The sequence below is a fragment of the Blennius ocellaris genome, assembly GCF_963422515.1.
Source record: "Blennius ocellaris genome assembly, chromosome: 14".
Classification (NCBI taxonomy): domain Eukaryota; kingdom Metazoa; phylum Chordata; class Actinopteri; order Blenniiformes; family Blenniidae; genus Blennius; species Blennius ocellaris.
The window spans coordinates 15989969-16016853 of record NC_137663.1 but is presented as its reverse complement, the minus strand read 5'-3'; the positions used below and the strand labels follow the sequence as shown (position 1 = coordinate 16016853).

At 39.5% G+C, this 26885-nt stretch overlaps 1 protein-coding gene across 1 annotated transcript; it reads left to right on the top strand.

Moving 5' to 3' along the window:
• The first annotated feature begins 4418 nt into the window (after nt 1-4418).
• On the top strand, nt 4419-15108 carry usp2b (ubiquitin specific peptidase 2b). The gene is made up of 12 exons (XM_080508386.1): nt 4419-4701; nt 9266-9313; nt 9418-9541; nt 10407-10518; nt 10607-10717; nt 10850-10914; nt 11028-11131; nt 11295-11375; nt 11501-11579; nt 12278-12385; nt 12484-12604; nt 14407-15108. Exons 1-12 carry the CDS (start codon nt 4549-4551, stop codon nt 14510-14512), a joined length of 1212 nt encoding a protein of 403 aa, XP_080364512.1. The 5' UTR covers nt 4419-4548; the 3' UTR covers nt 14513-15108.
• Nucleotides 15109-26885: the final 11777 nt, after the last annotated feature.

Genomic DNA, 26885 nt, shown 5'->3' with positions numbered 1-26885 from the left:
CCTCTGAGTGACACCGATGTTCTCGCCCCGCCCGGGTGAGGACGTGCAGGACTGTATTGTGCAGGTTTGAATGGGAGGGTGTGTGTTAAAAGTTGCACTCGTTGTAATTATAGTTGCAAAAAAAAGTTGGAAAAAAAAAACAAGCTGAATACAGCTGGGAGGGGTTTTTAGTCCTCCCAGGCCTTGCTCTTCTCCGACATGCCATTCCCAACACCCCCCCCACCCCCCCCAAAAAAACGATTGTAATTCCTTTGAATTAACACTGTCCATTCAAAAAGTACTTCAATTATGCTGATTAGTGTGTTTCTGTCCTCTCTTTTTTGTTGCCATGGCAACACGCTCCAACATTGCAGCAACCGCATGTCTGTGAGATAATTTCTAATGACCTGTATGGACTCTGATGTGTTGCACAACACAACACAACAGAGGTGATAATTAACAGTAGCATGCAGGTAGGTAGGACAGAGGGTGGAGAGCTTTGAATTCCTTCGTCTTCACCCAGCTGACCTCAACATCTGGCAGCAGGTGAAAAAGGTGGAAAAGGTGGAAGAGGGTCAGCTTGCGTCTCAGAATGATTAACTTCTATCCAGAGAGAGACGATGCCTCTGGAGTTGGGGGTCTGCTTCTCAGCGTGGCTTAAAATCAACAGTAGATTCTTCAGTCATATTTTAACAGAGAAACTAGAAGTCATGATTGAAATTTAAAATATCTGCAAGAAGAACTGACATATGTGGTGTTAAAAAAACAGAGGCAATAAAATTTTAAACAAAATGTACCTTTGACAGCAAGTGTCCATGTTGACAAAGACGAGGTCAAAGTGACAATAAAAATCTGATAAAACTAAAACAATTATATAAAATAAAATGGACTAATGAGTTTGGAGGACAAAACAATAAAACAGGTAGAACAGCAGATAAGATAAAGGATGTTTGAAATAAATGATTAAAAGTCAAGATGAAAAGCCAGAGTGGTATTAAAGTCAGTTTGACTAGAAACTTTAAGCCAATATAAATTGAAATGCTTATATAAAAAATACTTGAAATAACAATATATGTAAATATAAAGGGAACCATTAAGAAACAATGCTGAGAAGTTATGTAACCACTTTTTTTCCCCCATTTGCACATGATATTCTTCATAGTTCATTGCATTGATCACACTGTGATGACACTCATCCTTCTCATCCTTTAATCCAAATATTCCAACTCCTCCCAAACCAAATGAGTACATCATGACCCCAGTTTCACCCCTAGGCAATTTTGGGAGTTGGCTACCAGCCGTTTCTGTGTTTTCTTTTCTTCATTTTGTACATAAATAATTCCTGATTGATCAGTCCACTAAACATTGAACTGTATAGAAATAAGTTCGCAGCACCCATGTGATCAGTCCTCCAAACTTCAGAAGATGAAGAAAGTTCTGTCACCGTATCGAATCCTTTGTGAATATAAAGTAGCAATAACAACAATGGTGTCAGGAGAAGGCTATGCAACAACTCTATAATTTGTATTTGATTTATTCCGGTTTACAGTGGACGAACATACAGAAACATCCTTCACATGAAATCAAGTAAGCTTAATCTGACACATTCTCACATTCTGTTTAATTCACACACCCAGGTTTGTTCTTTATTTTTGAACATTCTAACTAAGTCAATTAGACCTGATTCTATTTCTTTAAGGAGACAAGTATGAACTTGTTCACAATTCACCGACAATGTATGACATCTGTAGAGGCCTCCTGTCAGTAGGAGGGCGTGTGGCCCCCCCCAGGGTGACACCAACGACGCGCCGCGCCTGTTTCAACCACGGCTGGAATGTAATCAGATGAACAGGTTCTGCTCTTTGTTTCGACCAGTTAATTACGATTGCGGAGTCGGGATTCCCTGACTCAATGTGCACGTTGGGTTTGTCTGCATATTATTGAAGGTGTTTCCTCGACTGACGCAGTTTATGCACACTAATGTTTTCCATCTGATGTGAAAAAAAATGTATGCATTATAGTGCATGACTCCCTAGATTGGATTAAAGCAGTGTGTTAATGATTACAATTGCATGAAAATATATCCAAATATTAAAGATCAGGGCAAATTCCTATTTATGGATAAGAAACATCAGAATGTGCTCCATGAATTTAACTTTAACATCTTTTAAAAGCTTTCTTACTGATGAAATTTAAAACAACTTAACTATTGTAGTTAATTGTTACATGATCAACTTTCACCTACTAATTATGCAACGCTTCTCCAGCAATGTCAAATTTGATTAATCGGCTGATCACAGTGTTATATAGCTTCAAAACCAGACTTTGCTCCGTCATTTTAATTTTCTCCTGGTTATAGCCACAACATGAAACCACATGTAGGTTAAGGAACTTGTAAAAGTTTACAAGGTGGCTATGAAGCGTCTTATCAGCCTCAGAGCCGATTCTGTGTCAAAAGAAAAGCAAATCTCAAAGATTCAAGATCAGAAGGACTCTTCACTTGGAGTATAAGGTGGAGAAAAAACTAAAAGAGGTTTTTTTTCTTGAGTTTCTGCCAACAAATGATGAAAATTCTGTCCACAAAAACTCTGCAGAGCAAGCATAAGTGTTTTTCATACTAAGCAGCAAACTTGGGCTTTTGTTGTGCGTCTTGCTAAAGATCTGTGAATTAAATAGTGAAGGTAATGAAACAGTAAGCGGGAGGAAAAAAAAAGTTTATCTCCGTCTTCGTACTTAATGCTATTTCTACATATCAGCATTCGTAGTTACACGATCCCTCAGCCAAAGTGCTTTCTGGGCTTTTTCTGGTTTATCAGCTCTGATCTGCTGAGTAAGTGAAGTCCAACCTTTGACTTGTGTGGACACTTCGCTGTGGAGCTCTCTGCATAGTGGTTTTTTTTTGTGTGGGTGTATGACTGGAAAGTTGCCATATAGTGTAAAAATATTCCCTGCCTGATCACTCAGGGCCACTCCAGCATTCCTTCACTGCAGATACCTCAATAAATATTCAAACTCTGAGTAAACGTATTACTATATCAGATAGAATAGGGACACCAAGATATGGGATGGCTCAGCTACAAGTCATGTACTTAAATCTGCACAAAGGTGTTGACTTTAAATGATAAAAGCTAAATTAGTCAAACTGGCTCATTTCAGAACATGACTTCATCAGGCTATGAGAACATGAATCAACACCAGCATGGATGAATAGATCATATTGATCCTAATTTATGGTTTCAAATGTGTGATTTCCTCATTAAAACTTTATTTTGAAAACTTAGGTTGTAAAAATGTTTATTTTTTTCCCCTTAAATTTCACTTAACTTCATGATGTTTGCTGTGGATAAATTGAGAAAATGTTTTAACTTAAAAGATGGTTTCAAGAAATGTGGTTATAATTTAAGTCTTTCAGAAAATCATGCAGTTAACAGTGTACAATGTCAAAATCCAAATCTTGTAGAAAACAGTGAGTGCAAATTATCAGCATATTATAATATAGTGGTGTTGGATCACATGTCGACACTCTGTTACAGATACCCTGTGAGACATTCACTCAATTTAAAGACTTTTTAATCTTTAGTAAGACTTTAGTGAGTACAATGTTTCACAATTTACAGTATCTCATTGTGTGCAAACGGGGTGTCAAACCTAAACCTCTGTGCCACAGGGACCAAATCAGGCCCAGCAGCAGATCCAATCTGGCCTGCTGGATGACATCATAAGACAAAAATACCAGTCAGGAGACACTCACTGGAATTTTTCCATAAATGTAATTTCTACTTTATTCACTGAGGATTGTTGTGTTTCAGTAGTGGATAAGATACCACACTGAGACCCGAGCCAAATAACATGAGCATCAAAGGCATATTAGATCATAACTGGGGGGTTTAAAAACAAACAAAAAAAAATGTATCACCAATAAGAATGGCATCATATGAAAAATGCATTCAATATATTGGTTAAGGCTTTCTTAAACGGTGTATAATTATTTGAGAAGATGAGTTGAAAAAAAATATATGTCTAAGTATAATTTGTGACTACTGTATTGAAATATGCTTAGATATTTCAGTGTTACAGGTTTTCCTCTGTTACAGGTAAAGTTGATTTAAGATGTTTATATATGTATTGTGTTTCGTTTTATTTCAACATATAACTTTGTAATAATCAGACAAATTTAGATATACTTTGGTTTCACTGCACCAAGCGAACGGAGTTTAGATATTTCTGACTGCACTTAAACGCACCACCTCTGGTCTCTGTGGTGGGAGGATGGGTTCAAAGAGCGCAGTGGAAAAACTCTGACACGCGTCCTGCTTCGTGGAGTTTTGATGTTTCCCACCTCACTTAAACGCACCATCACTGGTGGGAGGAGGCGTTCACTGCGCCCAATTAAAAAAAAAAAACTCCCACACGCGCCTTCACTGTGTTTACTCCTCAGCACGCGCGCACAGGTGCGACACGTCAGACAGCGACAGACAAGACACTTCACCTCGCGCGCAGCCACTTGCTTCGTTTCCCACTTGACTCCAGTTTGCGTTTAAGAGGAATTTTCCCCGGAGGAGAGCCGACATGCCGTCTCTGCGACACTCCTACACGGTGACGGTGCCCGAGGAGCCGGCCGCTCTCGCGCTGGACAAACCGGAGCACCGGCGCAAGAGCCCGGCACTGTCCCGGTCCATGCTGGTGTCCACGTTCATGGGTCTGATCATCAACCAGGCCAAGGTGAGCATCTCTGCACTTTTATTCACTCATGTTTAACTAGGAAGGCTTTTTAATGCGTCTGCACTTGGGAAAATACCACTTTAAGAATAAATGTCATAATTGTGAGAAAAAAAAAAAAAAAAAAAGAACAAATCCAGAATTTGTCAATCAAAACCTGTTATGGATGCATCCTTCCTTTTTAAATAAATGAAATTCTGCAGCATCCATCACTCCATCACATCGAGAAAGCCTTTGCTCCAAGAGTTAAGCAGAAGCAACTGCCCCATGAATAAATAAAAATCTGCAGGATCTAAATTCCCCACTGAAATAGATTTAAAGTTTTTGGCGCATGTAATCAGAGTAAAACTTAGTTGCTTTGGTATGTTGAGGGAATGTGAGCTTGAACTATAGTATGCAATAGTTGTCAATTAAGCTACATAATACAGGTGCATCTAACAAAACGTGATTTAACTGTGTTGTGTTATTTCTACACTTGTTGTATAAAAGGCTTGAAATTGTGGTAATTGTGGCACAAGTGAAAGAAAAAATAGGAAATGGCCCAATGTTGTGCAATATCCCTATATTTAAGATGCTATGTTTGATATTTTCATGAATTATTAGTTGAAATTATAAGGGTAAAAAAAACAAAACAACCACAGTTCAGTTTAGGTGTAATCAGTGGAAAAAGTGAATCTTTCCCTTACTGACTTAGACTAAAACATGTGGGAACAGCTTATTTATCATTAACTCTCATTTAGTGAATCAAAACCCAAATTCTCTGGTGAAAATTCTTCACAAAGTTACATAACTGTCTTGTGTAATATGAAGAGGAACTGTTAAAACAAAAGTGTGAAGGCTATCATTGAAGTTCACTCAGTGTTCCCCATATGTTTTATTTGCAACTTTGGTTACGTAGCTGACTGCAAAACTTTTTGGCATATTTCTGAACAGATGTCCCCGTCAGACCGAAAGCCAATGAGCCGCTTGTCTTTCTCGCACGTCAGCTGAATTTCTGAATGAGTCAGACGGGCGAACGTTGCAGTGAAGTGTCATCATGTTCAGTCTTTTCAAAAAGAGGAAACTGTAAGATCTCAGCAAGCACTAAATCACTCCCCCACCTAATAAAACCTTCCATCCAGATGGGAGGCCAAAGAAGAGGCCTGAATCTCACCTTTCCTTAGGTTGTTTTTTTTTTTTTTTTTTGGAAGCAGCATGAGAGTGGAAATAGAGTAGGATGTAAACACACTTGGGAACACAATGTCAGGAGGTTAAGAGTGGCGGTTGCAGTGATCTGAGGGGGAAGAATTCCAGTGTGACGCCGGTTGTGTAACACCGAGAGCTGCTGATAAGGACTGATGCCGGACTGTCACCTTATCGTCGCTTCGGGACATTTTGTTTTCACGCCGAGCCGCCGCACTCCCCGCACACGTTTGTGTGCACCTGAGGCATCAGCACTGTTCACTCCAAGTGAACAGTGATGGAAATGACATAACTGCCTTCATGATTTACGAAACAAAAACATAAACACAAGCAAGCTGCTGCATTTCTCAACTCTGGAACTGATTACTTAATACCACATTACTTACCTGCTGGATTTGCATGGGAAAAGGTCATTTGTTACTCAATGATTGTGGAGGAATTATCATGAGGCTATAATGTTACACCAAGGACCATCTCTTTAAACATTTAAGCTTCTGTCACTTTAAATCTGACTCATTTCTTACTCAAAGGCGATTTAATGTAATTTCGTTAAAGATGTGTTTGAGCTTCTATTAAAAACATTATGGTGACTTCTAGCTTCATTAGGGAAATGATGGTTTCCCAGAAGCCCAAGCTGATGTGCAAACATGACTTGGAATTGAACAAAAAGAGGTCTTGAAACATTTCTTGGAAAGTCGGATTGCATACACAGAGCTAGTGGAATGTTGTGTATGCCCACAAGTAATGGGGTAGTGAATATCTCATACAGTCAACCTTGGCTGTAGACTATCGCATCTGTTCTGTCTTGAAACATCTGAGGAGTCAACAAGAAGTATTTCTCCTCCAGTTGGGTTTCATTCCTGAGCTCTGCTGTCGTCCACCAAGATTTATATTTACACTGTTTTCCAAGAGATAAGGGCATCACTTGCACAGACGCGTGTCGCCCGTCCTCAGATCGGACAGGCAGAGCGGCTTGAGGACAGTGCGTTCCCCTTGCCCACGACTGCTCTCTGGAGCGGTGCCAACCGGCAGAGGGCCGGCTCGCTATTGCCTGACCGCTTCCCCGCGTCGTTTTGGACGGAGCCCCCTCCGTTTTAAATGGGAGGCGGCCGGCTGAGCACGGAACGCTCCCGCCGGTCAGTGCTCACCGGAGCGGGACTCGCACCATATGGCCAACTGCTAATACTGCCGAGCCGGAGAGGAGCACAAAGAGGGAGGGGAGCCAAGAAGTGCTGCTCGTAGCTTGTAATGTCGGTGCGGCGCTATTTTAAGGCTTGGAAACGATTGTCACAAGGCAACACGCGCACCTTCTGTTTATATTGTGTTCGTAGGCAGCCCAGCTTATTTGGGCTCATCTGCTGGATCTGTTCGCCTCAACGTGAGCGTGGGTCTAAGAATCCTAAAGCCGGCTTCAAAGGAGAGTCAAGTCTTTAACCACGGCGTGGAAAAGCTGGTGGATAATTACAACCTCCTCAAGTCTCACTTGTGTTTCCTTATGACAATCCTGACCCATTTAGGTTAGAGTTTAACGCGCTCTCCGGGGGCAGAGTGAGTGCTCACGCCATCCTCAGACAAAGAGATGATAAAAGTCTTACAACCAAACGCGTGAACATTTACGACCTCACCGCAATCCTGACACTCTTCTCCTACATCATCTCCCCCTCTTCAGGATCTCAAAGCTTCAACCCTTTTCGCTTCCCAGCCGGGTTGTGAAGCTACACGCCTATCGTAGACTGGGTGCAACTCGGCCCTCTTGCAGCTCACTTTAGTATGCGCTTATCGCTGGCTGCTCTTCTCTTTGCTAGCGCTGCTACTTTGCTCGCCGGTTAAACAGATGATCTGTTTTCTGTAGCACAGCGGAGAAATCCGGCCAATAGAGATGCTGTTTGACAAACTAGCCTTTCGGTTTATTTTCTACTAAGTGAAAATAAGAAACTAACATCAGCACATTCAGTTCGGATGATGACTAGACAACTTACATAATCAGCTGAGAACATCCTGTGTGCAATTTGGACACTTGTTGCAGGTTGAGATTGAGTTTCCTTATGCGAGCAGCAGAATTCCAATCTCTCTCTCTCTCGCACAGCGCCCGTATTTCTGCTTCCCTCTGGGCGTTTCTGCCTCGACGCTGCTCTTCCCACATGGAGCATCAGCAGAGGCGCTGCCGTGTGACATCGCCGAGTTGCTCGCCGGTCATCGTGTTACACCGTTACTATGTTCACTCGTTCAGAAGCCGCACGCCTGGCAACGTAAACATGACATCTCCAGGGCGAGCAAAAAGACACACCGGATGTTTGACCTCATTAGCAGCTGGATGAGGTCAAACATTGAGAATCAATAAGAGGAGGACAACAGAATTGCGGGCAAATGTCCTTTTTAATTCTGCGGTTCATCGATAAGTAGTTTCCGCAAGTTTGAATTGAGCTGACGCATGTGTTTCAAGAAATGCTGTATTTTAACAGTTTATGTTTAACATCCTGGAAAGCACAAATAATGAGTTACTAAACCTTGCCGCTGTCATCAAGTGAAAAATTGACTAACAGTGAGGTGTTTCTAGTTTTCAGGTCACTGAACTTTCATAATATCTGTAAGTTATGTGATTACAAAATGTTCGAGACGCCTTAAAACAAAGAAGAATCAATTAAGTTTAAAAAAAAAAAAAAAAAAAAGATTTGAGTACGTTTTGGAACCGGCACTTTCTTACGTAACATATTTACGGTCAAAACTGAAGCAGGTGATCCGTGAAAGTTCACGCAAAACAAAGCCAACGCTGCATCCCGCGTGTTCTCGGAAGAGCTTTTCCAGCATGCTGGCGTGGCGTGGCGTCACGGTCGCCGGTGTCGGTGACACGCGGAGGAGCTGATGTTCACCACGCATACCTTCCGGCAATGTGACCGTCACATGTTCTGCAGGGAAACAAACGCCACTTCCTTCCTCTTCAGATTCTGCCAGTCGCCCGCGGCAGAGGAAGAAAGTGTCTCTCTTTTAGCTTCGTGTGGGTTTAGTTCAGGAAACTTGTGGTTGGTGTCTGTTTTTAATGGCGTTCCTTCTCTGTCACGGTTCAGCATGTAGCATTCTTTCTACTTGTTAGTGTAATTTATGTACTTAAGTAACTTTAACAGTGTTCTTTCTCTTGCCCCCCCGCCCTTTTAGTAATCCCCCAGTTGTTTGTGTAGGCTCTTTTCGTTTGTCACACTTTGACCTCGCACCAAATATCAAATACATTCCCACACAGAACCTGAATGCACAAATATAAGTTCATTTTGAGGAAGTCGCCTCCATCATGTAGGCTTGTAACTGTTTCTTACACCGTGTTCAACTCGTATTTGCTTCAAATTCAAGTTGTCGTCTCTCTCTCTCCCTCTCTCTCTCTCTCTTTGAGCAGAACAAGAGTCCTCAGGGCCTGGTGGGTTTGAAGAACCTGGGAAACACCGTGAGTCTCCATTTGATAAACATTCATTCATCCGCCCCCGAGTCTAGAGTTTTCTTTAATTTTTGGGGTTTTTTTGGGTTTTGTTTTTTTTTGCTCTTTGCCAGTGTTTCATGAACTCCATTTTACAATGCCTGAGCAACACGTCCGAGCTGAGGGACTACTGCCTGAGAAACGTCCACCACACCGACCTCAGCAACAGCTGCAGGACCAGCGCCGCTCTCACTGAAGGTAGGACACACCTTTGAGCTCCTCCATCTCCTTTGCCACGGATGAGTCATTTTATGGACCACAACTAGGTCATGCCATCACTTTTAGCACCTAATCACACTTTCTGTCAAATGGACAATCCAGGGCTTTTACGTTGGCCATAAGCATTTCATTTTGTAAGTTTTCATTGTGTTACAGGAAAAACAAAACGTACCATTTGGAAGAATAAACGTTAAAGTAATTTTGATTTCATGTCTGCAGATTTGTCCAAAAATATACATTGAGGCAGTGTTTCTACCCCTTTTCCTAAAAAAGTTTTGCTTTCAATATCTGGCAGTTATCTTGTATTTGCATATTCAATTTCATGATCAAATTTAAACTTTTTCGAGGAAAGTAGTAAGTAGAAAGTAGTAGTATCGTTGCAGTTCTGTTGCATTCTCTCTCACTGATGCTGGTTTACCTGCATGTTTGATTGGTGGAGAAAATCTGAAAGAAGCCACGTTGACAAAGCTTAAACAGTTGAAACATTTAATCAAAACCTAAAATGGCAAAACGATACCAAAAAAAACAGTCAAAATTGTGTTAAAATGGACAAAACGCCCAAAAAGTAATAAAAGTATTTCAGAAGCTCTTAAATTCAGTCTTGAATTTCAGTACTGCTGCTGATTGCAATGTTTCTTTTAGCCATACAAGTTGCACTTTTCCACTAGTATGTGGACACAGAGGTTGTTGCTTCTGCTTTGTGGTTCTATTTTTAACACTTTAGGGATTTATAAACCATACAGGTTTATGATTTGAGATGCTTTCAGCGGTGACAGGATGGTGAAAGAGTTAAAACACTCCTAATCCCATTTCTCTTCTCTGGCTTTGTCGTCTTTTCTCACAGAGTTTGCCAAGCTGACTCAAACTCTGTGGACGTCTCTGAACATGGAGGCCGTCTGCCCTTCTGACTTCAGGGCCCAGATCCAGAAATACGCTCCCAAATTCGCTGGCTGCAAGTAAGTCGCCCCTCGTTCTGCGGGACACTCGCGCCAGTTCAGTCGTCCGTGACGGACTCGTTTGAGTGACAGACTCGTCCCTCCGCAGTCAGCAGGACGCCCAGGAGTTTCTCCGCTTCTTACTGGACGGCCTCCACAACGAGGTGAACAGAGTGACGGTCTGCTCCAAGGTGCCGGCCGAGGACTTTGACCACCTCTCGTAAGACATCCACCTCTCACCAATCTCGCCAATCGGTTACTCGTAACCTACCGCTACTTTGGCGACTCATTATGCTTATATAATGACGGTCGAATTAATAACCCCCGTAAATGCGCTTGGTTTGGTACGCAGAGACGAAGAGAAAGGCAAGCGGATGTGGAGCCTGTACCTGCAGAGAGAGGACAGCAAAGTAGTGGGTCAGTTACTTTTCCCCACAGAAGTTTCTTGAGCCTTTTAAAATGCATGGTGTGCATGTTTAATGTGTTCTTTTCTTTTTTTTTGTTTGTTTGTTTGCTTCTTTTGCTCGCAGATCTATTTGTGGGACAGCTGAAAAGCTCTCTGACCTGCTCCGTTTGCGGCTTTCGCTCTACTGTGTTCGATCCATTTTGGGATCTCTCGATACCCATTGCACAGGTTAGAAGACACGCGTACACAATGCAGCTGTGTAAATAGTTCAGATTCAACACTGGTACAAGCTTACACCGGTTTCTGATTGTAAACGTGTGTGTGTGTGTGTACAAAGTCTCATTTTGATGACGTTGGAAGTGTTTTCGAGTCGTGTTTTGTGCCTCTGCAGAAGAACTCGGGTGAGGTGACTCTCAAAGACTGCCTGAGACTCTTTGCCAAAGAAGACGTGCTGGATGGAGAAGAGAGACCAGTAAGTAACCTCATATTCTATTTAAAAAAAAAAACACAGACGTGCACAAATCCAAGCTATTTACAAGCATGCATTATACAGCAGCTTGTGTCTGTTGACACTGTGTAACGCTTTTCTTTTATCAGACATGCACCAAATGCAAAGCCAGAAGAAAATGCACCAAGAGATTCAGCATCCAGAAGTTTCCACAGATTCTCGTACTTCGTATCCTTTTCTCACGTCTTTGCACCTTCATGCTAACCTCCAGTGAAATCTGTTTTCTTTGAGAAAATGGGTTTGTTTCTTCTTCTTTTTTTTTGGCACTTTGTTGGGTTGCAAGTTTGAGAAAAGACTTATGATTTTTTTTTTTCAAAATAACATTTCCTGCTCTATTTTTGTATCTGCAAACCTAACATATATTGATGAAAGTCACAAAATACTAAACATCAAGATATGCATTTCACCGTAAACTGTAAAAAAAACCAAAAAAACTAAAAGAATGCTTCCCTTTAAAGTATTATTTGACAAACAAGCAATCATATTCTGGTGGAGTAGTAGTATTCTCTCGCCTTTCACAGAAATCCAAGTACATATTTATCTTAATTAGACACTTTTACATTTTCTTTCTGTTGTTTTAAGACTTCCATTATCAAATATGTTAAATACACGAAAGATCAAGAAAAAACTTCACCTGTTGCGTTACATGTAAATTATATAGTATATGACAATGATGATGCTTTAGCTAAAATGTGAACAAATGCAAACACATTCAAACATACAGGCAGTTTACAGTCAGCTGTTATTTGTTTAGTTTTTTGGGACTGTTTGAGGACCTGAAAAGGCCCATGCGAACACAGAAAGGTTCTCCTGTCTCCCATCGGTTTGGCTGCCGTTTCTCCTCCTTGACTTCGCGCCCCCTTCAGATCTGAAGCGTTTCTCAGACTCCAACGTCCGAGCCAACAAACTCTCCACTTACGTCAACTTCCCCCTGAAAGATCTGGACCTGCGGGAGTTCGCGTCAGAGAGCGGCGGTGAGTGTTTCGGAGGACGGTGGTCGGCGTTAAGAGGTGGTCCGATCCGACGGGAAGGGGCGAGGGTGACGTCAGCGTTGTCGTCTGTTGCGTTGCAGAGCGTCCCGTGTACAACCTGTACGCCGTCTCCAACCACACTGGAAACACCCTGGGAGGCCATTACACGGCGTACTGCAGGAACCCGGCGCTCGGGGAGTGGTACAGCTTCAATGACTCCAGGTATCCGCTTGCACATCATCAGATTACCTCACATATCACCTTATCAAGCTGCCCTGCCCAAGATACCCTACCCGTACCTGCAATTAACCCCTTATCAGGCAAGTTAATTGTCTGATAGCTGAAAAGTTTTCACAAAATTAATATCAAACTTAAAGCTTTTCACAAAATACATGATGGAATAGTCGAGCGACACATTTAAGGTCATTTTGGTGAGTTCCCTGTGAAGGGTTAAATGAGAGTGACTTCATTTCAACTCCATAAAAGTGATGCCATTCCATCGCGTGTCTGTCAGTTTTTATGGGGTCTTAAATGAAACGTTACGATTGTGATGGACTGTCGACCCGTTCAGGGTGGACTCTGCCTTCGCACGGAGTCGGCTGAGGTCAGCTGCAACTCCCTCTGCGACTGAGAGACAACTGAAAGTAAAGAGAAGATCGACATGTTTAAGATCGATTGTGTCTTATGTTTAAACACTCAGACTTCAATTAAACCTCCCGACATTAAGGACAAAAATATCCACTTCCAAAAAAGTGCCTCAGAAATGGTTTGAATTAATGTATTCTTTCAGATTCTTGGGTTAAATTATTTTATTATCAGTTCTAATGAAAACTATCAAATATTGACTAAATGATCTATCTACTATCCATGTACACTACTCACAAAAGGTTTGGGATATTTGACTTGATGTTATACCATGAAACTAGGACTTTTAGGCAGAAGCATGCAACAGACGGTGAAGGCTAAACCACGACAAAACATATCTCAATCACTTGTCACGCTCTCAAGCATCAGTTCCAGCTTGAAAACGACGTCTCCTGCTGTTCACAAGTCAACCTCTTGTCTGCTGAGGCATTCAATTCTTCTTGAAAGGTGGCCCTCAGGTCGTTGAGGTTCTCGGTACAGAGTTACGAGCCTCGACACTGTCGACTCGGAAGATTCCGGACGCGTTCTGAGGGATTCAGGTCTGAAAGTGCAGTGTTGGTGGCCATCATTTTTCGGCTCAATGCGGACGGACTTCCATCAGAGAACAGCACTGAACCTCACTGGTCCGTCACCCGGCGTCGATCAAGATGATGAGCCTGTGCCCAGTGGCGCTGTCCGGTACCCTTGCAGGTCGTCCATCACGTTAACCACAGTGATGGAAACGTTTTCCAGTCGTGCCTCTCGTCTCCCTTAAATGTGCCTGGAGTCGAGTGGCGTTCGTCATCCAGTTCCTCGGGGCGCAGTTCGCCATGAAGCAGGCACATCGGTGGTGGGTGTGGACAAAGGACGTCCACTTCTGTGTCTTTCTGCGAGGAAATGTATGAGTCGATTCGTGACTCAAAAGGCCTGCCGTGAATGTTCCCGTTAAGCTCCTTGTTGAACTGAAATGTTGGAACAGCTGGACAGGCGTATTGAAATGTTCAGAGAAGGTCACATTAAGGTCACCTGTGAAGGTTATAGCATCGTTTATGTTCATACTGAAGTTTCAGCCGAAAGCCGAATATTTTAACTAAATTAGAACTTTTTGTGAGTAGTGTAAAAGAGTATCATGAAATCAAACTGGCATTTAAAGGGTTCAAATCATGATAAATATTCAATATCTATGTAACTGTTTTACCAGAAATTAAGTTTATCAAAAGATTTGTTTTCTTCAATTCTTTTTTTTTCTATTCAAAAGAAATTGAATTTGGATTTCTGTCAAATGAGAAACAGCTTTGTTCTATTGTTGATGACTTTAGATCTATTATTTGATGAAATTGATATTCAGATGAAGAAACAGCGGTTTGATCGTAGTTCCGTGTGTGTGTGTGTGTGTGCAGGGTGAGCCCCATGTCCTCCAGCCAGGTCCGCAGCAGCAACGCCTACGTCCTCTTCTACGAGCTGGCCTCCCCCTCACACAGCAAATATCAGACGTGTCGACTCTAAACTCCGCAGAGGAGCAGCGAGGAGCTGCGACACTGACTCAATGACGAGAAAGCTGGAGGCTGGACTCTGCCTGCATGGAGGGAGCGCCACCTGCTGGAGACAGATCAGCCAGCACTAACTGTGAAAGCGGAAAGACATCCATGCATCACTCCACTCATCCAAAAATGCGAATTTACACTTCAGGATGTCGACTTCAAGTGGAACTGAAACGACGTTTGGGAAAATGTGACGTCAGTTGTTGGAAAACGTGTTTAAAAAAAAAAAAATCATCCGTGTATCAAATTCTGCTTGTAACATGCAGCAGTTTTGTCTTATTTTGAGAAAATTCCTAACTCTGGATTATTAATCTGAAGGATGTTAACTAACTGCAAGATGTAATTTATTCTATTTAATACAAAGTCAAAGTGCGTACTGTAAACCTGAAAAAGTTTGTGTCTTTTCCTCTTTTTGTAGTTTTCTGCCACATTGTATTTTTGTACAGTATTTATGGACGTCGCAGCCGGTGTCGTGGGGAAAAGTCGAACTGTGTGAGAACCCGTCAATTCTTCTTCCTGGAATAATGTTGCTGACTTAACAAATGATTAAAAGTCTTCAGTAACCGACTCTGCAACGTGTGCTTGACTTTTATTAACCTGAAGCAATCCGAACACCATTGTGAGGGAAATGACATGACAGTAACGGTTATTAACACTGAAGCAGCTGATGTTGAATTTACAATAATAAAGCACTGACCTTTTTTTTTTTAATGGAGAAAATATTTTAGTATCTTACCCAAAAATAGGATACAGGTTGAATCACAATCTCCAAAACTGCCTCAAAGTTTCAGCTTAAAAGCAATATACCACAAAAAGATTATGTAGTAATTTGGAATCTAATAAAGCCAATAATAAATGTGTTATTAGTGTAGTAAGATAGTGAAAGACCATGACTGAGTGCTTGTGAATTTGACAACTATCCCTTTCAATATACTTGTATTATACAAGCAAACTGCATCAAACCTGTCAAGAAAGCATACAAACATATGAAATACTGCATTATTGACTGCATCTGTAACAGTTCGAAAGGATTGTTTTAATGCTAATTCAATTATTTTATAACTTATTTCCAAAATGTTATTACAATAATGGATGGAATATGTTACTACACTATTGACAAGTTCTTGTATTGTTGACTTTATTACATTGAAAAAGGCCAGAATTATTACATTGTTTGCAGGTATTTCATTATTATTAGTTCGAGGGATTTCCAAACAGACCTTATACATTTTACTGCTTGAGCAGTCTGAATGTGATGTGATCCGTCACATTCATCCATTCACACACTAGTGGCTGAATGCACTTTCCCTGAATAGTTTATGAGCTCAAAAAACCCTCCCAAAAAAACAATAAACCAAAATGTGACAAAAAGAAGTTTCTGACACTAACCTCACAAATTTGTATGTTGGCTTTATACAAGTGATGTAAATTGCCATTTTCCTACAAATCATGATGGGACTGATTTGTTGCCTCTTTCTTGTTCCTGACTCGTAACGTTCCCAATTGAGGAAATGCACGATCAATCTTATTTTATTTTATTCTATTTTATTTTATTTTATTTTATTTTAATTGATTTTACTTGATTTTACTTTACTCAGATGTTTCGCTGCCAAAAGACCTTTGTGGGCTACCTACCTATACAAACCAACAGACTCAAAGAAAAGAAATTCCAGGATTTTTGAGAGGCTGTTTTTAGTTAAAGGTGAGTTTATTTGTTATTTCTATAAATATCACTCCTGAGTGCTGAGCTGCGGGGCTTAAAAAGGCTTAAAGAGATGCATTATTATGGAGATTTTAACAGATAATACACTGGCTATTGTTAAAAAAAAACAGGAGTTCACTGCTTTGTTTTTTTTCTTCTAGTGAAAAGCCTAATCCTTTTATGAAACTCATTTTATCCTGAAACCTTTACAGTGACACGCAGGTGTTGTATTAGTAAGTTTAAAATGATTTATTTTGCTTCATAAAGCTGATTCCTTTGAGGTGAACACCAATCGGGGGGAGGGTGCCTGCTGTGAACGGTTTGAGGTTGAAGGAGCAGATTATGATCTGATTGGATTTATGGCAGAAACAACCCTGACCCACATTACAGACGATCACCTGACTCAGGTGCTCCTCCACTAGATGGCGCTGTACACAGTGGTCCTAACCTGGAGGTTGTGGTAGTTCTTCACGGTTTGACTAAAGGAGTCCCTTAGAGGGCGTCTCGGGAAAGTCAAAGATGAGCAGAAATGATTAACTATGATGAATTATTTTCATCAGCAGTTTTTTTTTTTAAAGCAAACCTGAGTGTATGAGCACCTGTGTGTGTGTGTGTGTGTGTGTGTGTGTGTGTGTGTGTGTGTGTGTGTGTGTGTGTGTGTGTGTGTGTGTGTGTGTGTGTGTGTGTGTGTGTGTGTGTGTGTGTGTGTGTGTGTGTGAGATTAGGTTTCCAGGGCCTGGACAGATGATCTTTTTTGTGACGAGGAGAAAGGATACAGTTCTCAGAGTGAGCCCAAGTGTTGCAGCTGTAACACAAACTGTTCAGAGCCCCGCTGGCAGTGGGATGGAGGCCTTGACGGCCATGCTGTCATCCTGACTCCGCCATTAGAAAGGATTTATTTGTTTATTTGTTTGTTTGTTTGTTTATTTATCAAAAACACACACACACTCACACAAAACACACTGTGAGGGTGATTCGTTCTTTCTATGTCAGCCAATAAGATTAAATGTTAATTTTAAAAGGATATCCTGCAGGAAGTCTTTTTTTATTTGTATTTTTTTTTTTTTAAACTCACTTTAGAAAACTTTAATTTAATAGAAATGCTTGGTTCACTTTCATACACTGACAGGCTATTCCCTTCCCCCAACACACACACACACACACACACACACACACACACACACACACACACACACACACACACGGTTCACCATATGGACTGGTCACACAGTTCAGTCACTTGCCAGCACAGGGAGTCACGTTGTGCTCAGTGTTGCTACGAAGCACTCCCTGTATCGATACTCCCACTTGTTGACCACAGTGTGCGATCGCGTGTGTAAAAAGTGCCAAGAGGCAACTTTGATATTTGCGAGGGCTGTAAAAATTTCACCCAGATGAGCCAAATAGTGCCCGAGCACTTCTTCGGGGCTAATTTGATGAAAAGAACTCATTGTATACCTTTAATTTTAATCAACATGCATTTGATATTAGTGGATTAAACTGAGTTGTACAGTAATGTGGATTCTCTATTAATTTCTGTTTCAAATGTGCTTCTGTGACCTGTGACACTAATAATATATGCACTTTTTTTTTTTTTTTTTTTTTTAAGATTGTAGCGAGTCTGGCTGAAATTTAAAAACAGTCATTCTTTCGTCAACATCAGTCCGAAGGGAAAATACTGTTTCAGACAGGGTTTCCAATTAAAACATGAGGTTGGATCATTTTGTTGTTTCTTTGAGGATCTCTGGTCATTCCACTGTGTTTTACAATGGGAGGTAAAATTCCAAAACAAAAGAACAAAAACAACATATTGATGAATTTACACATATGTTTCTTTGACGTTGCTCAATACAGAGTGCGGTGGCACCTTTGTCATGTAATCGGACACCCAAAACACAACAAAAGTTTCTCATTTTCACTTGTAAACGTTGTGTAGATTTGGCCCAAGAGTTTAATGACAGCATATTTTATTGAAAACAAAATACTTCTGTCATTTTTGGATTATTCATTTATATTCGTTCAAATGTAATGAGAAAAAAAAATACATGCGGGAGAATTTTAGTCTGTTCCTTTAATCAATTGATTCTTTCTTTTGTCTGATAACCTCCTTTTTCTTGAGCGGACCTTAAGTGAATGTTTTCTGAACAATCAATTTTCTTTATTCTTTGTCTTTAATGATAAACTAACATTTTTATCAGCTTATTTTTAAGCTTTTAAAGTTGTACGTGTTTGATTTATTTACTGCTTTTATTACTGCAACAATTAACTTCAAAAATTTTATTTTTGATGCCACTTTACTATGATATCCCCTCATAGATTACAAAGAAGAAGACAAGCTGGGAGGGAAAAAAAACAAAACATCTTCCTCCCACCAACTAAAATTCCTTAAGTAACAGTGCTTTTAAATACGTCTTTAACTATAATTGCATTATTGATTTATACAGCACTGCTCATTACTGACATTAATCTAAAGTACCTGAGCATATTGTAGCAACACCATATGATCAAGGCCAACAATAGAACAATTTGGCAATTTGAAATGTAATAAAGACAATAACTTAATAACTTTTGTCAGTCATTTCATTGATGGTTGAGTATTACAAAAATGATGTAACATTAAAAGTACTTTTAAACTACAACAACTGCAGCTGATAATATAATCGTCTATTGGACATAGATGATTCTATTAACAGTTTTTGTGCAGTTTGCTTATCAAAAATAGATATAGTGGCTGGTATTTATGTGAGATTCATGCAATGAGAAAAAAAATACTATACAGCACCACAAAATGTATGGCTGTAAGAACATTTCAGTTCAAAGTTCCTAATGACAGAAGATGGTATTATTGCATGTCACAAAAGATGTCCAAAAGGAAAAAGGAAAACTTATTTATTCAAGACATTTGGATGATTTTTACAGTTTTTGTTTCCAGAGTGTGCAGAATAGAGCGAAACCATTTATAGGTTTATGAGAAAAAAAATCCTTTGTTGAGGCTTGGTGATGTTGAAAGATTGAAGTAGTCATATATTGTAAATAGACCCTTAAAATAAGCTACGAAACAAAACAAAAAAAATAGCCGGGATACTCTATTGATGTTGTTTGTGTTGAAAATGAACGTTAACTTCTACCATGATCGTAATTTGTTTTAAATGGCATTTCGTCTAGTGTTTTGGTTCAGCATTTGTAACTGAAAAGCTAGCATTAGCAGTGACGTCTCACAAAAAACCCCAATAAACAAAACATGACTGCCACCTATTGGAAAGAAATTGTATTCCTTAAATTTTACAAGCTGCACCTTTAACTGAATCCATGCTAAAAACAATGTACATTTAATCCTTCAGGTGAAAACTTACTAACCCAACAGATTATGAAAAGCTTGAAAAATATATCTTATCCCACAATATGAAATGTTTTTAACAATGGTTGATTATGTCCATAGAAATGGAATAAAATCTACTCTTCCTTCTGGCCAGTTACATGTTTCAGCTCATTTACATATCCACATGTTGTTCTTGTTTCGTTTCTTTTTTTCCAGGCCTTTCGGACAATATAATACAATGATTTACAGTCGATTTACAGCTCCTGTTAGATCTTTCCGGTGTATTTCAGTGCCCCAAAGATACCCCCACCTGAAACAAAAAGGGAATATTAGTGATTTTAGTTATTCATGTGAAAATTTGGATTTTCCAACATACAATATACTTTTACATTTTTGGCCTAAAGGAAAACTAATCGCTGAATAATGTCCGTCATTCCCTCTGCAATTGTGCTCCTAAATGCAGACCACGCCCGTTCATATCAAGAGGACATCGTCTATTCATAGTTTTACTGTTTTGAAATTGCCTTGTTTTATCTCATCTGGTTTTATCGAGTGCCTGTAAATGTGAGCTACTTGCAATATTTTGACACAACCCTTTGTACCATGATTAATATGTTCCCTGACAGATTGATTGATTATTTATTTATGTCGTTGACTATCTGTACAGGTGAATGTGCACTGGACCAAATGAATTGCCCCTTGTGAGATAAATAAAGTTGTTTGAGTGGAATAGAAGAAGAGATCAAATAAATGCTCAGCCAGGATTGATTAATATTGACATTTTTCTCAGAAATCTATCATTACAGAGTACGTAATGTATGAATGATAGGATATTAGAGTTTTTTTATATTTTGACCAGGATTACAAAATTGCTTTCTACATAGATATTTAAAATACTGAACGTTATGAGTATAATTCAAGAAATATAGTCGCAAACTTACTTTTTTCATTACATGATGCATTTTTTCCTGAATTTTATGATTTTAACTTGTAATCTGTAAAAGGTTCAATATTCTATTTTCACAACTTGTATAGTTTTTTGTGGGGGTTTTCTCTCTTTAAAATAAGTGAATAGCAAGCATTTATTCAGGTGTTGAGAACTATTGAGGGAGTGACAGTGGGCGTCACTGCTGCATCCTTGTTTACCAGGGTGAGAAGAGCTGCTGCAGCAAAAGGTCATGTTTGGTTTCCTACCGATAAGAGCCACTCCTGCGACAGAGCCAATGGCGATGCCCGCTATTTCGCCCTCCGAAAGCTCGTCAGATGAGACGACCCCACCGACCATGGTGGTCTGTGCCACCACGGTCGTGTTGTCTGCCGGGGTTGATTCTGAGACGTTGGATCCAGTCGTGCTTTCTGCCTGTGGCGAGCTCACGCTGGGCTCGACGGAGACCGAGGAGGGATCCGGGGAGGGAGAAAGAGAGGGAGCCGGCGAGGGAGAAAGAGAGGGAGCCGGGCCGGTGATCTGTGCCGCAGTGCCCCATAGAAACACTGTCAAAAAACAGAGTCATAAAACACGCCGCATGATGAAATCGTTACATTTATAATTAAACTTTAACATGTTGCGTTTGCAGTCCGTTTCCTGGCGCCACGTATTGACATTCTTCACTCTCTCCGGGCGTGTGTATAAAACTCCCCATTATGGGGTCAGAGTCAGAAAAGATAAGCGTGTCCTTTGTCTCTAATATCTCTCCTAATAGTTCAATAAAGGTTTAACACAGAGGACTATCTCTGACAGGACAAACTGTTTCTGCATTTATGGTTCGGTCTGTGACTTACGTTAACCTTCGATCAAACTGCGTCCCCGCCGCCCCCTTTTCTCTCTTTTGTTCCAGGTTGGAAAATATTAACAGGACTTAATGGGTTAGTTAGAATTTAGTCAAATTCACTGTCAAATGTTTGTTTTTTTAAATGTTCTTGTTATTAACGACATGTAACAAAGTGTCAGAACATCTATCGGTTTTTCTTTTCATGTACTTTGCTCATTGTTTATTATTACATTTTGAATTTTTTAACTTCTGGTTTAAGTTGGATTCAAACTGTATTTTCAATTTTACAAATAACTCAGTTTGACTCAAACTGTTGAATAGATGTCATGATTAGGCTGCTTTATCCACCAAACTGAATTCCACTAATAGAATGTTTTCACTTTTTTCTCGATTACATTTCAAAATCTGTACTTTCACTTTTATTTGTGCAAAGTTTTTTACTTTTATATTTTTACTGTATTTCTATTTGTGTCAAAACATTTGCTGCTGTTCTTCAATGACAAATGATATATTAACATATCAAATTATTGTCAAATTTATCAGAGTGAAATTAGTTGAGGCAGCTTTTGCTTTTGGTGAGTTATGATAAAGATTTGAATATTTTTCTGATTAAAGCATGATATTTCCTGATGTAGCCTGTTAATTTAAACAAATCAAAACTTAGACGAAATAAAGTAAAATGTTGTCGTACAAATGGTCTTTGGTCGACAACGGTGGCATGTTCCGCTCTTTATTTTCTATTTCTGAATTCGGATAAACTTAAATTGACCTCATGTTCTTATGAGATGCAATTTAATTGGGGTGTAACTCTGTAAATACTTCTAAGTTGAATGTGAAGGTAGTAAAACGTACCTGTGCCAATACAGCAAAGTGTCAATACAATAAGCTTAGCTCCCATTGTTTCAGTTATTTATGGGTGCGACGGATGAATCTGTCCTGAAAGTGGCTCTTGGGATGTCTGCTTGAAAGACAAAAACACAAATACACACAAGGTCTGGTTATTTTTATACAACAGTGATGAATTAATGAATCACAACTCCAAAATTTAAATCCTTCTTCTGGCTATTGCCTTATTTATATTCCCCTGTATGGATAAAATCACTTTAATTGTGTTAAAAATTAAATTTTAATACATTTTATCAAGATAAGTCGACATTTATAATCAAACCTTAGATCTGAAACAAGAATTATTGATCATTACAAATATACTGAATGTTCATTTTTAAGTTCAAATCATTTTTGATAACTTCAAGGTGTTAGTCAACACAGAAAAATTCTGTCAATATAAACATTTGTAATATTGTGAGTAGTTTCCTGAATTCCCGAAAAAGTATTTCCTGAAGGAGAAGCCTGGTTACTCACCTGAGAGGCAGCTGCAGTGATGTCTCTCTTCTCCTTCCCTCTCGGACGGCTGCTTTTATGACCTTGTTATCGCTACCAGCCTTTTATTCGCTGCCCTCCTATCCTATGTCTGTGTGTTTTCTGTGCTGCAATACCTCATCACAGCCCAGCCCAGAGGGTGTGATTGATTAAATTGTTTTATTAATGCTTACTAAGAGGCTATATTTGGGTTTTTATGGTTTCGGCTGTGCTGCCCTTTGACTGGGGACAGGTGAGGAAATACATATCGTTTTTCTATGATGTTCAAAAAGCTAAGATGAAGTTTTGGGATACTCGACTTCCTCAGGTATTAATGTATGTTTACAATGTAAACAAAGACATGTAAATATGTGCTCAAATCCTGAACCTGTCAGGTATATTATACTTTAATGAAAGTTATGTAATCGTGTCATTTTATGACTGCCATGTTTAATTAGCTTGTATCTAATAGATGGTTTGCTGATGATTATATGGAATGAGCAAATTTATGTTCCATGCACAAGTAAATTTGGGGCCAGTACATGATATCTGTTCACATTTCCCTGCTTTAGAAACTGTTTAAGGGCAATTCCGCATTGGAAAACTTGTTTATCGAAGTTTACAAATGAGAATGTCGATTTTAAAAAGATTCATGCTCACCAGAGAAACCAGATCTTTCTTCCACTCTTCCCTATTGGGTTTATCCTTGAGGGAGCACGAGGTAGCACTGGGAGCTGTGTACGATGCAGACTGAAGCAGGAGTTGAAAGCATGATTGCTGTGTGTTTGTTCAGCTCCATGAGATGTCCAGCAGACTGTGGCTGGAAACACAAGGTCGCCATAACACAGCTGCACGGCCACAACGTGTGGACCAGACCGAGCTGCCAAGTTGCCCAAGAGACCGACCTGCAACAGAAACAGCAAGAGTCCCCTTCAGCAGAGACGCTTCCTTTTGATGCGAGCTTTTGAATTTGAATGCAAACATGTTTAACAAAAGCACAGTTTGATTTGGATGTAAAATAACAAAAGGCCAGTGGCCAAGGGTGACACAAAACAATCAATGTTTCAGAGGTGTCTGATTATTTTAAGTAAGATTTTACAGTAACAGCTGCTGCTGCACGTTTCAGACAGATAAAATCGACTCAACACATGATGACTTACATTGTGGATTAACACTTCAACAGAAAGTTTTGAAAATTCTTCTGTTTTTCTCCCTTTTCATGATTTGAATGACAAGTTTGACGAAACTACTGTATGTCAGCGGGCTGTGTTACTGTAGCCTAAGACAAGAAGGTGGTTTAATCTCATTTCTGTCACATCTGCCTGAGAATATGACTGTAATTTCACTATATATAGTGCCTTAAAATATGCACTGGTCAGCGAGAAGGTCATCGGCTCAAATGCAGGCCGGGGCCTTTCTGTGTGGAGTTTGCATGTTCTCCCTCCGTGTGTTTCTATGTGTGTGTGTGTGTGTGTGTGTGTGTGTGTGTGTGTGTGTGTGTGTGTGTGTGTGTGTGTGTGTGTGTGTGTGTGTGTGTCCTCCCACATGCACGTGAGGTTAGTTAGTGACCATAAGCTGCAGCTGTGAATGTGAGTGTGTGTGGTTGTCATGTTGTATTGAAAAATTCTTCTTCTTCTGTATTACATGGAAGCAAAGATAAATCCAATAACTATTGAGGAAGAGGCGTGATTTAATACATTTGCACCTCCTCCCACTCTGCTTTGAATACGATTGTTTCATGAATTTGTGCGTTCAAGTTCAACATTTATTATTCAATAATCCTTTGCCATTTAGCTTTGTACACAATATGTTCATAAATATATCTCCCTAAAAATTATATTTAAGAGGTCAGATAAATATTCTTGGAACTAAAAGTTTGCAGGTTCGAAACCCACTGCCTTGAAAGAGGCCTTTAATTTTTATCTGCTCAGGCTGCATCATAAAGAGCATCCGGTATAAAACTTGTGCCAAATCAAACATGCAGATCACACGATCAACTGAGACAACACACATTCTCTCTCATTCTGTCATTCACATGAGAAACGTTAATATTTATCAATGATCTTCCTCTTTTCTCTGGCTCCAGTCAGCTATTTGTCCTAATGAAATAATTGGACGACAGCAGTGCTGCATGGGATTTCTTCTTTGGTCCATAGCAAGTGTCTCCATCCACATATGATGGTATGTGGCTCTGTAAATCTTTAACAAAATTATACAGGAATTCAAGGTTTTACATTGTTTTCATTTGATTTTTCAAGTGGACTATTATCTCACTGTTAAATGCAACACATTATAATTAAAGAGTGCGTCAATAGTTCAATACTAAGATATATATGACATATTATTATATCTCTCCTATCTTTTTTTAAATCATGAATGTTGAGTTTCTGTTAAGTAAACCAAAAAAGGAAAGTCTTTGAGGGAAATAGAGGAAAAGCTTGTTTACATTACAATGCTGATTTACACTTATGTTTGATATGCCAAAAAAGAAATACAAATTTGAATAGAAAGCTCTAAGATAGCGGCACAACTAGAAAATGGAACAATAGCTAAAATGGTATGTCTTAAAGTCTGCAATAAAATCCTAACAGTTCTTCCTAAATGTCTGAAATCCAACAGAAGCTACAGTTTTGGTAAATATAGTAAAACTATACGAGCAGTGTTAGCTCCGTTTTCACCGTTAAACATATCTCATGACTTGAGGGGAATTTTATTTGACGGAAAAGTGGACAAATGGCTCTTTTAGCCATAAACTTTGCTGACTCCTGGTTGACAGGTATCCTGTTGTAATGATTAATGGATAATAACACATGAAGATATACAGACAAGAAACGAAACTCTTGGTTCACAGAGGTCAAGGGGGGAAAAAAGGCATAAACTTGTTTAGTTTTGGCCCTTTTCTCACTTTAATTACACTTAAACCCCCCCCCCCCCCCCCCCCCCCCCAAATTAGTTTTTTGTTCTTGACAGTTGGTGTTTCATCGGTTTTGAGCTTCTTCTTTCAGTTGTGATAATGTTGCAACTGAAAGTTCCCTGCAAGACCGAAAGTACACAAATTCTAACTGTTGTCTGATATGACACCATCATTATGAAGTGAAGTGTTACTCTCAGCTCCTCACTTTCAGAGTAAAGAAAATGAAATGAGCAGTCCATTACGACGGTAATAAGGAAACTCAGCTGTGGATATTTGCTCTTGTGGGTTAAAGTGCATCTTATCTAAAGGAACAGATCCACTGATACTATTCTGATGGCTGGAGGTCATGTAACATTCCAGAGCTTGACTGTGAAAATGTCAACTTTATCAGTGACTCACGATGACGGAAAAAATTCCATCAATAAACTGTGAACGCAAACTTGAAAGGCATGATTTCCTTTTTGGTCAAAGTGAACAAATAGAAGAATTTTAGATGGAATTTTAAGGCTATTTTTTTGAGTAGCAAGTCTACCAATGAGAAGACATGTGAAATACAGCAACAAATAAAATATTGTTTTTCCCCATTCTATATGTGGGGTTCTTAATTAACACTTACAAATAACCATCAGCACACCTGAAAGGGGATCAATTTCATTTAGAAAAAAAAGCTTTATATTTCTTTTAAGTTTCTATTTCTCACTTTTGTCCTCCGAAGTACTCTTCATGTAACCAAACTCGCAGAAGCTGTAGCTTTACAGACCTGAGGCGTGATAGCAGCTGAAGATGAACAGTAGCATTTGTTTCCATGGCTCTTGGTGAAATATAATTAAGTTGCTCTGTGATATAATGTTCGAAGTGTATTGATGCGTTAAATTGAAATTTGACTCACCAGCAGTGGTTTGCTTTCAATCAGGCGACGAGTTGAGATGAAGAACAGAAGGCATTTGTTATTTGCATTCATGATTATGATATGAAGGGCAACCAAAGAGTTGTATTCTAAGACTGTTTCTATGTTTTCAGCATTTAGTTTTAATATTCTGGCTGGTGCATTAAAAAAAACAAAAAACAAAAACAGGCATGATGACATATATATCATCTTCTCTACTGTTTCAGTCAACTCAATGTCACATTTACAGCCACCAATCAGCGCAAACAGTTGAAGATCAACCAATACTGTAACAATTTAGGCCATTTTAAATGTAAAAAAAACAAGCAGTAACATTTTATCAATAGTTATTATATTGTTGAAGTGACATTAAGAAAATGATTTTTCAA